General features: G+C 34.0%; 1 protein-coding gene across 1 annotated transcript in view; it reads right to left on the reverse strand.

Moving 5' to 3' along the window:
* Positions 1–12,403: 12,403 nt before the first annotated feature.
* LOC121242659 (exocyst complex component SEC6) overlaps positions 12,404–17,743 on the reverse strand; it is a 30,732-nt gene continuing 25,392 nt past the window's right edge. The window contains 9 exon segments of the mRNA XM_041140570.1: positions 12,404–12,709; positions 12,712–12,757; positions 13,296–13,358; positions 13,603–13,719; positions 13,874–13,963; positions 14,095–14,182; positions 15,366–15,435; positions 15,725–15,803; positions 17,132–17,176. Coding sequence (XP_040996504.1) covers positions 12,627–12,709; positions 12,712–12,757; positions 13,296–13,358; positions 13,603–13,719; positions 13,874–13,963; positions 14,095–14,182; positions 15,366–15,435; positions 15,725–15,803; positions 17,132–17,176 — 681 coding nt within the window. The 3' untranslated portion in view covers positions 12,404–12,626.

Genomic DNA, 17,743 nt, shown 5'->3' on the forward strand with positions numbered 1-17,743 from the left:
TTTGGGTAATAAAGAGATAATCTTGTATCCCTATATATTCTCATTTGTTGTTAACATATATAACATTTTATTTTAGAGTAACGTTCTAGTTTTTGTCATCTCTAATCATAGTTAGTAATGTAATTTATTTTAAACGACAGCTATTTAAGTGGTTGATAGAAAAAACTACTTAAAATCTGCCACATACATCACTTGGTCGTACGTGAGAGTCAAGATAAAAAAAAATTTATGGTGAAAAATAAATAATATTACTTTACATGCCACGAGATTCGGTCAATTTCTTTTATTTTCTTTTCTTTCATTACTTTATTATAATAACTTTGCTTTAATTATGTTATCCATCACACTCGTACTGCTATCGGTTCACATTGCTTTCTGATGAACCGTATCGCACGGAAGTATCGGATTTCCTTTGACGGGCCTAAATGTGCACGCGTGTCTGATTACGACATTAGTGTATATATGTACATATATTTTCTTTAGTCTTTATACATTAATGTCTACATCTCTCCAACTAATAGTTCTGCCAATCAAACAAGATATGATTTATGCATGCATATATATGGTACGTACGTAGGTACGTACTTTTTCGCTTTGCATTACAAGAAAGTTATTTATTTGTGTCAATTATTTTTTATAAAAATGATTATAATTTTCTGTTAAAATGAATTTATTTTCATCATAAATAATCCGTCACAGATATTCGTCTTTCTTATAGCACGAGCTGTTGGATCCATTACTAATCTATATTCATTCATTGCCCCAACATTTCTAACTTTTTTCATGTTGTTATAATATTGATCATGAGCCATAACATGTTCCAAATTTTGGGAGAATTCGTTCGTGCATTAAATACGTACTTTGTTTATATATAGAGACTAGGTTAGGCGCCACTTTTTGTTTTTTCCTATTTCTTTCCTTCATATCATAGTACTTATAATGATCTCTTCTTTTCATCAACATTTTCTCGTTCATGTGCGTCGAATTAAGTACTTCTGAGACACAAATAACAATGTAAATAGTTTCCTTTAATCAATGAAAAATATGAGAATGAAGATTGGTTTGTGAATAGTTCTACACATGATGCGCCCCATATATACCAGCTTGAGTCAAGTACTGAATAACAACTGTGCATGCATGAACCTAAGCTTTTAACCCCTCTCTCTCTCTCGGTTTTCTAAGGTTAGGGGACAAACCAAAGTATGGGGTTTGAGTCTAAGCTGGTTGTATGACTTGCATGCATTTTGGGAAAGAATTAGTACTTATCCATTTGCAATGCCTTTTGTGCATCGAAGGCCTCAAAACTAAATATATTGAGATCAATTCAATTCAGTCTAATTTTAAATTAAATCTAATATCTAAATACTTAATTATGAAATTACTAAACATATTTTAACTCAAAACTTGATTTTTATACGTGAAATTCATGCACAACTTTTTTCAATTTAACACATATTTCTACGTGAGACCTATAACTTTTTTCAAATTTTCATAAATATATCTAAACTTATTTTAACATTCAAATATATCTTAAATGGCCCTTACAAAACTTATTCTTCTATCTTAACTCATTATTATTTATAAATAACTCAACTCATCTTAACTTAACTTTCAAACGCAGCTAGAATCCAAAGTAAAAACAGATACGTTCGTATAGTAGTTGAATTAGGTTATATATATATATATATATATTAATTATAATTAATATCAAATCAAGGCGCATGCCCTGCAATCACGTAATTATGTTTCATGATTGTGTTTTAACTTGTTTGACTTGCATCATTACATAAATATTTGAAAGGCATGCGGCTAAAAGAAGAAAGAAAAGCATGCGGCTCACATAAAACAATTAGATAATTGATCAGGCATTAGAAAAGCTAGCACAGCTTTGCTCTTTTTTCCTTTCCCTATTAATTTGGCAAACTGGAGTCCAACCATGCATTTCCTTGAGGCTAGCTAGACTACTGCATGCAGGACCATTTTATCGAGATTGTTAACATTTTAATTTGTTTTATCCACATGAATGCTCTCATGCATTAACAGTACTTCTTCCAACCCAATTTAAAAAATGATGTTCAAGCTTTCTATGCATAATTAGCAGGGCGAGATCAGCTTATAATTTAGTACCTACACGTACGTACGTAATTTGTTCCAATAAGTCGCTGCTAAATACGAAACTTAAGTACTCTAATTTTCTTTTTGGTTGAAAACTACTGAGCATTATGATCTGTAAGTGTCAACAAGTACTTCATGACTCATGAGTCCAACCGGTCGATCGTGACGTCCTTTTCGGGCATCGATCGTTTTCTTAAATAAAATGATGGTGTCCTTCACTACTTTGATCAGATGTCAAACTACTACCAATTAGTGGGGTTTTTGGATTGTATATATGGAATTGACGTGCACTAGTGCTAGCTGTTGTTTGAGAAAGGTACGTGGCCGGAAGACTGTCTGTATATATATACACTTTTGTTAGGTGCTTTTTTCTACCTTTTACACCTATATATGTATATATTATTATTATTATTATTATATATATTGCCCTATGCGATAATAAAATCACCAATTTTTTAGCTAAATAGTACTTGTCACGTTTTAATATATTATATAGTCTTAAGCACTAGTACATACGTACTACGTTTTTGTAATTAATTTACTAATAACAAGATTTCGAAGTACTACTGCATGCCAATGTGCCATTGTTTTAGGCAGCTGGTTCTTCGATCCCTAAAAGAGAAATGGAAATCCTGATCACTTGGAAAAACAAAGTCATAATCTTCAAACATGTATAGGTGTGGAGGGCCCCGTTTAAAAGGTAATTACCTTTTATGAATGGAGAAATTAATGGACCGTGTGTGCGTGCGCCCGCACGCGCATGTAAGCTCAAGGGTTCCACATTTTCTTATGGTAGGGACGCTAGCTGATCTTCTTCGAGTGCTGACCAACCCATCAAAATGGTACAGGTTTGCTGATTTATTTAGTGCCTCTCTCTCCCTAGCTAGGGAATTAGAAGGGGGAAGACTTAACACCAAGTACTACTTCCATAGGGAGCTTAACATCATGATGTTTGAAGATTAGGGTTATTCTATGGAAGTTTGAACTTACATACATGATGTACCGCAGTGTCAGTCGATCATGCAATACATTTATATAGATATCCCACATGCTGTATATTACATATAAAAAAAGAGGTACAACATGCTGATCAATTCATAATATAAAACGCATGCCTATCTCTTATATATGTGCAATTTAATATAAAATATGCTAACAAAACATGCGACCAGACCCATTTTTGGAATGATGGATCATATATAGGGCTAGATGCAGTACTTGATCTATCTTTGATGTCAAAGCATGATATGAAAAATGGAGCTTGCCTGAGGTCGGCGGCCATCATGTGTAGTACGTTGTTAGTGTCATGACTATAAGAAAAGGGGTCTATTACGGCGATTTCATTTTTGTTGCCAATGAAATCGCCACAATAAGTCATTAATTGAGGCGATTTTAAAACTCGCCGAATGTTTTTTAACAACTTTTCAAGATTTAAACATCAGTTCGTTTTTTCAGCGATTTATGATCATATAGCGACGAAAAATATCGTAAGGGGTATATGTGGTTAAATCTATTTCCGGCGACTCATATTTGGACGCAAAAAGTGATCTTTACTCATATTTAAACCTTTTGTGGCGAAACTGGACGGCTGCTAAAACTTATGCTGCAAAGAAACCTTTTGCGGCAGATTTCAAAATTCGCCCTCCTATTTCTTCTCCCACATCCCAATACTTGGTATATGTAGCATTGAGTTTATGGGGAAGATCTTAATGTTTAAGGCTGTTATATATTAACGTTTAACGTTATAATCATATTCTTGAACTTGGATCAAAGTTGAGTTGTCCTCGAGTTTTCTTTGAGTTGTAGTACTAACGCATGATCCTGCAGGAGATAAAGTTATTCAATGAGTTTATAAGATTCAATTGACCAAAGGATTTAACTATAATCCTAAGGCTAGATTCAGAGTTAGATATTTAAATCTTGCATATACTTGTTGTATAATCTGCTATGCAACTTTTATGAATGGCATGGCCACAATTTCCAAAATATTCTCCACTTGTATATGTTTTTGGAAGCAAAAAGCATTACTGCTTGTGGGTTTTTGGATTGTAATGTGTATTTGGTCTCTGAGCTATGGTGGGATGATGGATGGGTTTTAATTGAAGAAATGTCTTACATGAAGATAAAAATGTAAGATGATTCTAAAAAAACTTGGTTATTCCCACTCTAACATGGATTGGTGATAATAAGTGTCATGCCCCTTCAAAAATGTGAGATGATTCTCAAACGATCTAGATTTATTCATGATTCCTCTAACATGGATCAGTGATAATTATAAGCGTCTCGCCAGGAATATAATATAAATAAACAAGTTCTTGGATCTATTAATCTGTTGGTTCTGTGTCTTTCCAGAAAACTCAAATAAAGGTATGCCTCTATTTTTATTTTCTGGCTCTCTCATAAATCACACTAGATTTATATCTTGTTCATTTTCTATTTTTTTTTTCTTCCCTCAAATGTGAGAGAGAGTAGTATTGGAGTTGAAGATATATTATGCCTTAAAATTTGTAACATCTTTTTTTTTTTCTTTTTTTTTTTTTGCTTTTGTAAATCTGTATCTTTTTTAATGTATGTCATGCTTTAATCTTTTGCAGACTATAGCAGTACAAATTTGTTGAGATGAAACTTCTAGCTCCGTAAAGGGATCTTCAAGCACTCTTATTGAATTTTAGCTGTCTCTGCAAATGACATGGGCACTTGAGTTTCATGTCTTTATTCTCTAATATTTGGAGTGAGTAATTCTTTGACGTATCATAGTTGAATAATTGGTTTTTGCCCAATTAAGTATAATGTTCCAATGTTTATATAAGTTTTGTTGTAAGTATTGCAAATGTAGGTAGGTATAGTGGGTTATACCTTTATTGGTTCAATTGCAGGTATATTGCATACTCGATACATAATCTATATGCTGAACAAATTATATCATATACACTTGACAATGTATTTATTCATATTTATGTGGGGGAGGTCTTAGATTCAAGGCCACTTATGAAGTGTTGATTCTATATTTACTTGGTTATGGCGGCTAACATTTTTTGAATGCCTTTTTTCTTTAACTTTCTCTTTCACAGATACAACTTACTTTAGTCATCTATTGGAGTTGGATGGAAGATGAAACATGTGAAAAGGTTAGCAGCTAGCGGACTGAAGGTATATGCACACATGTACACTTGTATTGCTTAATGTCTGAACATGTTCATGAATTTTAGGGAGGCAAATTTCACATTAGTCTCATAGAAAGCCTTTCTTTCATCATTTTTGCTCTTAAATGATGTCACCACCTTTATCTTTTATCATCTTTTAACAATTTGTTATTATAAAAAAAATACATATACATATTTTACCAATTTGTTGAACAGCTTTTTAGTTTTTAGTCTCATATAAAAAAAAGATGTTCTGCCTCTCTTTGTTTTGATAAGTTTGGATGAGATGTCTGATCTTGGCACTTGATAATTGAGATTCTGATATACTTTTGCTTATAGTAGATTTACTAAATGGTAGCTAGAATGTTATTGAACTTAATATAATTTGCTATTTTTTTCCTTCTAGTTTCATAACACATAGTTGGGGTCTTTGTATGTATAGATTCTTTGTCAAGTGCTTTCTTTGACATTCATGCAACACCTTGCATGAATGAATTATGCACTTTACAGTTTATGAACTTTATTTTATTAAAGTACAAAGTGTTTTTTTTTTTAATAATTTTGTAGAAGAGTATATCTTGTAGTATAAATGCATGCATGTGGACCTAAATCTTGCGTGAAAATTTATGAATGATCTCGTGAACAATATAAGAAGCCTATAATATGAATGTGTATTGTATTTTTCACGCATCCTGTTTGGTGTATTTTTATTTTTTAAGAGACTATTTCCAGCGACAATAATTCGCCTGAAATATTTTTTAGAATATGAGACTAATTCTGACGATCCAACTTCACCGTAAATAATTATTTGCGTCAATAGATATAGACGCAAATAATTATTTCCTATGCTTGATATTGCAGCAAATACTTGTGGTCATAAGAACATTTTGAATTCTTCATTACTTTTTGTAGCGATTTCTATTTTGCCGAAAATATATAATAGCGGCGAATACCTGTGGTTGCAATATGTTCATATGACTTCAAGTAGAACAAATTTGCGACGAACTTGACAGTAGTTGCGATGTTACCACGCCACTGCAATATAGTTTTTCCAACGATTTTTTATGGAATTCGACTACACAATTGCGTCAATTTTTACCAATAATTTTGGCCAATGAAATCGCCGAAAAGACATAGTTATTGTGACAATTTTAGACATTCGTTGCAATTGAGTAAAAGTGAATAAACAATGACAACTAACGTGCAGCGAATTAAGAAACGACGGGAAAGACTTAAAGCGGCGATTTTAACCACTTCATGCGACGAAAAGTGGCGCTGCAAAAAGGTCTTTTTCTTGTAATGTAGTTCTAAAAAATAGTTCAGAAATTATAACCATCAAATCAATTCAGAAATTACTGGCCGTAACGAGCACCGACAAAACTAAACTTTGAATTTGAAGCCAAATTTGCAAAGAATGTAAACCCTACCTAACCTAAAAATGTCGACTTGTCTACCTAGTGATCACCCATAACACCTAGACAAACATGAAAACAACGCAAGATAAATTCTCAAAACGTGGTATTTGGAATAGATCAAATCAGTCAAAGGCAAGTTTTTTAAGGCAAGATAGCTATATTGTTTTAAACTAAACAAAGAGAATTTTTGGTAGACAAAGCTACCTTAATTACAGACATATAACTGGTGGGTCTTTCACACTATAAAAATTCAAAAGACAGGGGAGTATATTAATAATGGGTATCCTTCCAAATAGACATTTTGAAGCTACCCATTGCATTATATTATGCGCACGTCGATTATGATCTCGATGAAGTTTTTTAATACACCAACTCTAAAAAGATCGCAAAAGTATTTTTGTGTCTCTAACTATAGGTTCGATAATCCAATCAGTAGCTTTTTCAAGATTTTCAATCAATTTAATAACAACGTCTGAATCACCATCGATAGCTAATTTATTTATCTAGTGTGCTCTTGCTTCTTCAATTCCTATGAACAGAGCTGTTGCTTCTCCTTGGTTGGCATTCTTGGAATTGATAAAGTTGGTTTTAACAAAAACCACCGAATCATCTGGTGTTTCGTACACTACAATTGTAGTACTGCTTGATTCCCGAATTGCTACATCAAATGTTAAAAAATAGTGTCTTGTAGGTATAGCCTTTTCACACACAGGGTTACAAAGATATTTATTGCCCCATGCATTACAATCATCCCTAAAATTCTTAATGGTTCTTGTCACAAAAGTCTTAATTTTAGAAATACAGAATTCATGAACAACTTTATTTCTAAGAAACTAGATATTGTCCATTGAAATGATGGCAAACAATTGGAAGTTGTGTTTATCCAGATTTGGAATACCAATGTTTTGGGAGGAATTAACAAAGTAATCAATCCAGTTAACAATGGCTCTGCTTGCAAAAAAGGAAATATCAAGGGGTCAAGGTGTTTCTTCCTTAGATTCACATATATATGGGGCAGCAAGATTGATCATCTGTTAAGGGAATGAATTTTTTTAGCAAGGCTCTTGTTGGGAGAATATTGTTCATGATCTTAAGTCTATCATGAATCTTGATTTTCCACATATTCTTCCATGTTTATGACCTGATATGTGACTGATTGCTCTTTGTGGGTATGTTAAGGGCAGCATGAGCAGATTTCACAAAGAAATTTCCTTAGGTGTGATTGGTCCAGATTATTCTATTCTCCCTAGAGTAGAAATCAAACTGAACTGAAGGGATCTTGATGATCTCATTATCAGTGTTATGATAGAAAAGGGTGTGGAGAAGCAATTCATTCCACTTTCTAGGTTCCTCTAGTGTGAGTTCAAAGACTTTAAAGTGGGATCTTTGAAGATAGTCTTATTTTGAGGGGTGGGAGTGAAGGAGTTAAGATTGGGGATCCACGGGTCAATCCACATTTTAGTGTGGATACCATTATTAATTTGATGACAAATACTTCTCCTAAGAAGATTCTTTTGTTTTAAAATCCCTTTCCACAATCAAGAATCTGTCACTTTTAGGAAGGTGTCAAGGAAAGAATTATTTTAGAGATACCTATTCATAAGAAGAGTTTTTCAATTTGAAGTGCCACCATTATTCATAAGAAGTTGGTTGTTAATTTAAGGCCCAAACCTCCTATAGACTTGGGTTGACAAATAATCTTCCAAGATTTTGGTACGAGGTTATGAGTTTTATGCATATCTACCATGTCAATGTTACTATATATATGAATATATAACAACATGTCTGCAGCACGCAGGCGGTCATGAATGGTCTCGTTTCTTTTACAACATATCTCATTTCATTTAATTATTATAATTTTTTTAAATTTTTATATAAAATAAAATAAATAATTTAATTTTTTTAAATATTAAAATAATAATAATATTAAAAAATATTTTAACAATATTTTATTTTCTTTTTAACTTTTATCTGAAAAGGGATCACAAATTGGTGAAAAATATATTAGTGAAAGCAAACAGGCAAAACTTAGCTGGAGTAATGAGAAGAGTAGTCGTATACCATATGACTAGCTAATTAGGTAAATAAAATTTAGATGGAGTAATATTTAAAAGAGTCGTTTAATATAAATATATATATATGATTGGGTTACATAAGAAGACAAGAGAGAACGTCTAGGAGTTAATAATATCTGACATCCTCTGCTGAAGTAGGTAGCCTAGCTGTTATTGCTCTTTAATTCTCTTTACTACCATATGCAGTAGTACTTGCCATTAAATGTACTGCCCTTAACATCATCAAATATCGAGTCTGATATTATAAATTAATTAATTTCCACCGGCAGCAAAAGCTATGCTACGGTTGAAAACCATACATATATATATATATATATGTATGTTGTTTAATTAATTAATTTAAAGAAAGCAGAATGATCTATCTACTACGTACCCTTATGCACACAATGCTCATTGATTAAATGACTTCATTCATATAACCTGTGAGCGCCAGTACTAGCAGAATCATGCTCTTGATTTTGCGAACAAATAGAAAAACATGTTATAGAGTTTTGCTAGCAATTATTTACATTACACATTCTATACATGATGTATAATTTTTTTTTTAGAGATATTTTTTATAAGATATAGAGATATTTTTTATAGAATGTGAGGTGTGAAACAGTAAATAGTGACTGATAAAAATAATTTTTCATATGTATTACATGACAAAAAAAATACAAATTAATGCATGAGAGAATTTCATTAATTTATTTAGTATTTGTAATTATTATATATAACTAAGTATAACATAATTATGATATTTTCGACGGCTACACGTACCGTATCAGTAGCTTTGTCTCGTCGAGATTTTCTAGATCTGGGCCACCCAGTCATCATCCCACTGGTGCGTGACTGCCACACACCATCACAGGAGTGCGAAAATACAGATGATCAGCAGATTAGTTCATTCGATGTTAGATTTCTTACTATGTTATCACTTTTTTTAAATTGTGATTTCGAAGAAGGGCATGAGGATCTCTCCAAAAATCATCTCAAGATAATAAGCAATGGTGCACCTGCCCCTCTCACTACTTTTAGCAGAGGTTTCACTGTTTCCAGCGGTGGTTTCATTGTTCGCAATTTTTATCTTTTAAGACGAAATTCTCTTTGTAAAACTTAGGTGACGACTAATAAACTAGTTGTAAAAATTCACTTTTTTATTTTTTATCTATTACTTTATACTGTTGATATTGTTTTGAAAAGTTTGTTGGAAAATCACACTCCTTTATATTGTATCATCTTTTTTAATAAAATATATTTACTTGCTTAAAAAAAAAAATAGTATACAGCACAAAACTAGAAGATAAAAAGGAGGATAATATTGTACTTTAATTAGTCAGAGGTGAAGCTAGGAACGCAGTTCATTTAAGAATGCTGGAGACCACCAAGCTGCATTTAACTTATTAGAAGTAGCTGCTCGTAAAGAAGGAAGAACTATCATTAAGGAGAGATATACATTGAAGTCGGTGTACCACAGGAAGACCAGGTTTAAAAAATGGAGGAGTCAAGAAAAAAAGATGTCTATTATTATGCTTACAATCCATGCTATGTTCTTGAAGAAGCTTTAAAGGCTATGTTCAAGTGTTTGGGTTTTGAGACTGAGCCCAGAGAGGATTCTTCAAGCTTAGAACATAAAGATGATCAGGTGCTCGCTGGAACGAGTACCCAAGATACTTCTTTAATCAGTGAACAGGTTGCAGATACTCCCTCAACATCTGACCCTGACCCACCATCTGCAACAACAGACCCAGAAGCTGATGATCTTCATTCAAACACAGAAACTTTTGTAAGCCTCTCTCTCTCTCTCTCTCTCTCTCTTTCTCTCTCTCTCTCTGATTTTAAGAATCTTTATTTCATGTGTTTTCAACATATACAGGGATTTGCTGCGAGTATAATGGCTGTGCGTGTGCCTCCAAGGCCACCAATAAGCGGATCACGGATTGGTCCACAGACTAATTAACTTCAATTGGTTCTGCTCTCAATTTAAAGCTATGTTATCTGTGGGTCAAAAAGCTAGCTAAAATATTCTATAATGGTGACTCGATCGAGTAGTTGTCTCTATATGTTTCCTCTTCTCCTATCATGTACTATAATATGGTTCTCCTTATGTGAAAAGAAATCTGCGTTGTGTATATCTATATATATATATATAACCATCATCTATATTTGTACGAGTATAGGAGATATTTAGATAGTGAGTTGAGTTGAGTTGAGTTGAGTTGAGTTGAGATGAGAGATCTAAATCCAAACTCGCAGTAATTATTACAATATTAATTGTGGGATCTCTCTCATGATGAAGGGCTTACAACAAACCTAATTAAGGTAGTTAGCTAGGTTATGCTTGGACTTGTTTCCAACATTTGAAGGATTTAATTTTCAGGTGGGTGGGCAGCGATAATTAATTGTCTCATATTGAGGCAAAATACTGTTGGGTTTTCTAAATTTAGATCATTTTGACACTTCTTTAATGTGGCACCGGCGTACGCGCGTGGTGAATGTCTTTGTAGCTCATGGAATCAGCTAATTGCACAATGTACATAAAAAGTTCATGGTTCAGTGTTATCATGGAATGAAGTATTTCTTCATTACATTAATTTGGTTTAAAAGTAAATTAAGTTGATCTGAGTACTTTTCCTGTCACAGGCATTATATATATATATAAAATGCCACGTACACCTCGTGAATTTGACATGCATGTACATCGAATATTGGTTGCTCATTGTAAAAAAAGATCATGCAGAAGGGGAAGAAAACTAGAGAAACAAATCATGAAACGGACGAAACAATTAATACATGAGCATCCTTCAAGAGGAGGACGCAACTTTTAGATCACTCGGGGATATATGAAAGGGATCGAGAGTAGTTAATTAGTCACTGACCAAAGCTTTTTGTAAGATGGAAGCAATTACAAGAGACTAGTCGTGATCATCTTTAGTGACTGATCACACTCGTATTCAAACTAATTAGTTCTTCACCAGGCTCGAACGCTGGTGTTGGTGGTGGAGGCGGCGGCGGCGGAGGTGGTGTAGTACATGCGAGAGTGAGCAATGGATAGTAACAAAAATTGGTGCGAGTATTTTCAATCCCATCGAAAGAGATGGATGAAAGATCATGAGCTATGGAAGATTCCTTAGCAGTGTCAAATTAATGTGCCGAGCCAGTGTCTCTCTTTGGTGTAGGCCAGGGTTCCGAATCTCGGCTACATACCTTCCCCATGCATGGCCTTCGCCAAACACCAAGGTATCTAGTAGTACGTAGTAGATTGCAAGGAGCTAGCTTCTTCTTGGGTGGTTTTTGTAAAGCAATGGAGTGAGATTTTCCATTGATTTTTCTGTTGAGAACTTCAGCTAGCTGGTTGTAGGTATCTAGTCTTTGGAGGTTCACCATGTGGGTTTCATGCATGCATGGTAACTTTATACCCGCATGAAGTCCACTAGTTTGGTCAAGTGGGTTAGGTTAGATTCATAGCCAGCGACAATGTAAGCAATACACGTAAAACCTAGATTTGTTTATCTAATGCTTGTTTGCTCTGTTTCCATTCCTTATTATTTTCCTCGCCAATGATACATGAATTAGGATCAGCGAAATGCGTACGTTAATTCATGCATGAGACGTTGCCACCTTCTCAATTAGTATATCAGGTAACGTACGAGGAATGATACACATACAACCGTAAAGGTAAGATGTTAAAATCAATTAACTTCATACGACGTGAATTCATTTCCAGAGAAATAGAAAGAATAACATGTACAAGAAACGCAGGCTCTTGATTTCTAATCAAAATTAATATAAATGGGAAATACTCCATTGAAAAAAAAAAAAAAAAAAAGATTACAGGTCTATACAACTGATAGCGTTGTCTTTTTTATCATAACACAGGTATTGAAGTTGCACTATTAAGTCAGCTTTCGCCAAATAGATCCCTTGGAGGCTGATAAGCACTTCACCTTCGGGAAAACAAAACCTGCCTTTGGGGGTTACCATCAACAAGAGAATTCTCGTATATCTCTTTGCACTCTTGCACTACCTGTTTGACACATAAAGCAGATAAATATCAAACCTGCAGAGAACAGATTCCAAGCCTCCTCTTCCCAAGCAATGCCATCACACACAGCTAAAATGAAATAAAAAAACAACGCCATCGAATTTTGTTTCTTGTCATGCAAAATAAGAAAATGTTTTGGTTCAAAGTCAATCCAGGGTCAGGTTCCCAATTACAGAACTTTTGGGGGCATTTTACGTCCTATACTAGTGGTCGAAGGAGACTGTCCCTAAACAGTCCCCAATTTATATGTTCAGAATTTGATAAAACACGGAACACATTCCGCGACAGGACAGTTTATACACATAAATAAGCCAACTTTGTCCTTACAACAAGAGCAGCTACACATTTCATTAGCTAGTCAATTGCAACATTTAATACTTTTAAACCCCTTCTGTGAAACGCTCTCAGTGATTATTTCCCATGGGCATCATTATACACCCCAAGGAAATTCGAGCCTATTCATATTTTAGTGTCCAATAAATAGTACATCTCTGAGCTGAGGAAAATAATTATAAGTTACCTCCTTTGCGTCCTTCCTTGGTATGCCTTCTCGTAATCCAACAAGCTTCTCAACAACCTCAGGCTGTAAGAGGAAAATATCAAGACTTTTTAACAGAAAAACCCAAAGCAGAAACCTTCAGATACTTTAGGGACAGATTTCTACTACATTAAATTCCATGGAAGAAGTAGCATAAACCAAAAACAAAGCGTTTTGAATGCCGACTTAATGCTACTCTTGAAAGACAGTTTGTTTGGAAGTTTGAGTCTTTGAGAAGCAAAATTGTGGTACAAAATAACTCAAGAATCTCATTGATAGAAGAAATTACCGGGCAGTCAGGTTGATGCTCGAGAATATTTGTGTATATGAGCGTGAAGGTATCCAGACTCTCTGCCGAAGCAAGTTCTCTTAAATCACTCAATATCCTGACTCTGTTTTCCACTTTCTGCAACCGAGTCAGGAAGTTGGTGATAAAAATTGATAGATACAACAAACCAATGATAAAATGGTTAACATCTCAATGATAGGGATTTCATTCAAATGAAATACTTCATGTGGAGGAAAAAAAAGACTTTGTACGAAATATAAACAGCACTCACAGAAACACTTATATATTCCCTAAAAAAGTCCATGAGAACCTCTTCATCTAGCCTCATCCGCTCTATGGTCTCTTCCTTGATGTAGTTCCTCTACGGTCACAAGCATCAATCATTAAGGACCATCATGTCATGGCAATCAAAATAACAATATAAATACAGGAGAATACATTCAATTGAACTGCCCAAAAAAATCATGTTTAGCTTTAATGGAGAATAAAAACCTGTGTTAAAAGATGATCAACATAAACAATTACTGTTTCCTCCAGGCAAGCTTCAACAAATCTCCTAAAAGATCTTTCTTCAATGTACCTTAAATTCAGAAAATAAGAATCCAATCATAACTATTCTAACTTTTACAAGACAAAGTAGTAATAGAAGCATCATCGTACCAAAGTATAAAGCTTAATGAGAGAGAGAATTGAGTGTTCTTCAACACCAAGTTTTGCTCTGACTAAGGCAGTGCCCCAAAATTAGTGATAACTAAACAAGTCATAGTTCAAATTAATGAATAGTTTTTGGCATAAACTGAAACAAAATGATCATTTAGAAGGAAGCTCAATCACAAGCATGTGGAATTAACAAGTACTAGAAGTTATATATTGGAAGTGCAAGGAACAGAACCAGTCCTTAAGAATCTCTTGAATTTAATTGCAACATGTGTTAGTGTTAAATTAAAGGGCGGGGGAGAAGATCAGGACATGCGCCAACCATAAGGGCTATACCCTTGTTTTTCTTTTTTGATCGGTAAACAACATTTTATTGATCATAAGAATAGGCAAGATCCCAAGTATACGGAGGGCTATCTGCTCGTAAAATGTGAACTGCCACTCTTCTTCAACATTCAGACAGGAAAACAGGGAAGAAGTAAGTACAATAGGAGGTTTTGGGGCAGTAGGGCTGGGGGTGGAGGGATTAATATTTTCCCCAAACAGATAAACAGGATGGGGATAGTGGCCAACAATCAGAGAATTTACGTGAATACATATTCGACCGGCATACTGGATCAAATTGCGAATTGGGACACATGTCATCCTACGTTTTAGATAGCCAGTCCTCAAATTAAGTTTTGCATATCAAGCAATGCAATCAGCACTTAATACCTGCATGCTTTCACCTTCTTTTTGACCCCCCAAAATAAGGTATATCCTTAAAAGTAGAAAATCCAATCATGTACCCCATAAATCTGAGCAAGTCCCGTATTGGTACATAAATCATGCTCTAGATTTAAGGTATAGAAAAAAATATCAATACAGACTCAGATAAAATCAAGGATATCAGATGGTTGTAAGGTGGAAGGGCCACACTAAAGGCTGTAAATCATGTCCAAGCCAATACAATACTTTTAATAGGAAAAAAATAAAGGTAAACCATTGATGGTTCAAGTCACATCCTTGTTTTATGCATTGAACCAACAAAAGCATGTTGTGCTGAAACCTTAGGACTGGAAAAAAAATAAAAAAGGTCGCTCGGGTCGAAGAAAAAGAAAGCTCACATCTTCGCGTCTGTAAAATAATCACCGAATGTTGCAACCAGGTACTCAGTAACCTGTCCTTCACACCACTCTGGAATTTACAAAAGGAGAAAACCCAGCTCAGATGCAAAAAGAGGCATTTCAAGTGATAGTAAGAATTTTGAGTAAGCTGTTCTCCAACTAAAACACATTCATTATTAACAACTGAAAAAATATTGCATCAGAATATCATGACTGCATGATTCCATATCCCTAGTAGATTAGATTTCAAGCAATTTGCATCAAGTTAGTCCAGGGATCTTTTGCAGCCACAGCCTCACAAATTTTCAAGCTATTGAAAGCGTAGCAATTACAGATATAAATAAGTAACAATCTCTTACCTTTTTGATATAGCTTTACGAGTAACTCCAGCACTCCTGGGTCTTCAAATATCACACGAACAGTTTGATGCACAGATTCCTACCATCAGTGTAGAATATAAACATGATAATTTGATTTAATTCAAACATGTTATATCCATCAATATTTATTATGTGTGATAAAACATTACAAATCGATGTAAGCAATCTTCTCATAACACTACAATCAAGAACCCATCTTCTCATTTCAATTCAATCAAAATCAATGTCGTGGATTGTTCTGAGCCTATCAAAATTCTTTCTACGATTAGTGTTATATATTAAAAAAGAATAAAAGAATGAATAATTATTCTTCTAACATCATAAGGCAAAGCCCGAGTACAAGAAGAATAAATAAAGATTTACTTATGTATTTTGTATCAATAATCAAACAAATACAGAAATATTTATAGTGGCTAGATCTATTTTTCACAAAAATGTAAGCCAGCCTGCTAGTAGTCTCTAGGGGTTCTAACAGGGACCTAGTTAAATTTATGGGCAGGGGAGGCGTACTCTGCAGATCAGCTCATTGCCACCCATGAAACAAATAAACTCAGGAAACCTTTAACCCAATTATGTAGAATATATTTTACGGATCCTTTTTCAGATAATGGGTGTCTGGAACATGCATCATCTTACCCTATATAGAATCATACTTTTTCTTACCCCTAGTCGTCATAACCCTCTTTCCTACGATACCCTTTTACCACCTTACCCATGTTTTAAGGCTCCTCCCTACATTTTTTCAGTAATTCAACTTGCATTAAATCAATCTTTCTAAAACATATATTGATTTCTGTTGTACATGATGAAACCATCTTGAATCACTCCATGTTTTTCTCAATATCAGCTTACGCTGAATTTTACTTGAGTGCCTTTTGGTGTTATCTTTTTCAGTATTTCCACTCATATATCTTAACATTCTCATTTTGGCTACACAGTGAACATAGTGTAATTTAAAGATGCAAGTTTATATGGAAATTCTTAGAAGATAAGAAATGTTCTGGTTAAGTATATTAAATTCATAAAAAATATGTACTAGAGAGCAAAAACTAATGTCAGACTATTGAAGAAATGTCAAGCTGACTTCCAAAATTACAATAGCATAACGTCAAAGATATTTCAATTGGTGGGCTATAGATGAACTTCACAAATTTAAGATGAGGTCCCTTGGGCAACCAAGCAACTTGTCAAGAAAAAGGGTGAAGTGAAGAATGTCACAATGGTTGTGTGATAACACTAGAAAAAGATAGGATTCCATGACAGCATGCAATCCACCAAGTACAATCCACATGGAAGCTTTAATTAAATAGGGAAGGCAACTGGATCATGTTGTAATAGAATAGTGAACAGCATATATTCCATGAAAACTTTCATATTTGATCATACCTTTGCAACCTCTAGGAAGCCCTTGCAAGTATCTTCAAAATTAACCTATAATTGAAATAGGAGAAACATTTTAAGAAAGAAAAAGGATAGGCATATATTTTAAAATTTCCAGTATATAAACTTCGAGCCTATACGAAATGATATGGAGAAAAAGATAGCAAATGGGATAATAAAGATCACACCAACAGAAGCTAGCATCAAAATACAAATAACAGCATGACAGAAATATACACTTGATCTACACATTAACAAATGCTAAACATGTAGTTTATTAAAGAATCTAACTACATGTGCTTGTTGTGGGCTTCAAGATAGGAAGAGTTATGATTATAGGTTAACTATGGTGATCAAATCTTTAGGGTTTGTTGAATATATTATGGTCTATGAAAATAGGAAATATAGGCAACAGAAGCTATTTCTTTGAGAAAGCCGGTTGCACAAATTTACTGTGAGTGGCCATTTGAAGAGTATTGGTTCTGATTTTGGAAAACTATCTCTGAAACGGCCTGGTTTGTTTTCGCAGATGAGATGAGTTGAGATTAAAGTTGAAAATTGAATAAAATATTGTTAAAATATATTTTTTAATATTATTTTTATTTTGATATTTGAAAA

Source organism: Juglans microcarpa x Juglans regia, chromosome 8D, assembly GCF_004785595.1.
Source record: "Juglans microcarpa x Juglans regia isolate MS1-56 chromosome 8D, Jm3101_v1.0, whole genome shotgun sequence".
In the NCBI taxonomy this organism is placed as follows: domain Eukaryota; kingdom Viridiplantae; phylum Streptophyta; class Magnoliopsida; order Fagales; family Juglandaceae; genus Juglans; species Juglans microcarpa x Juglans regia.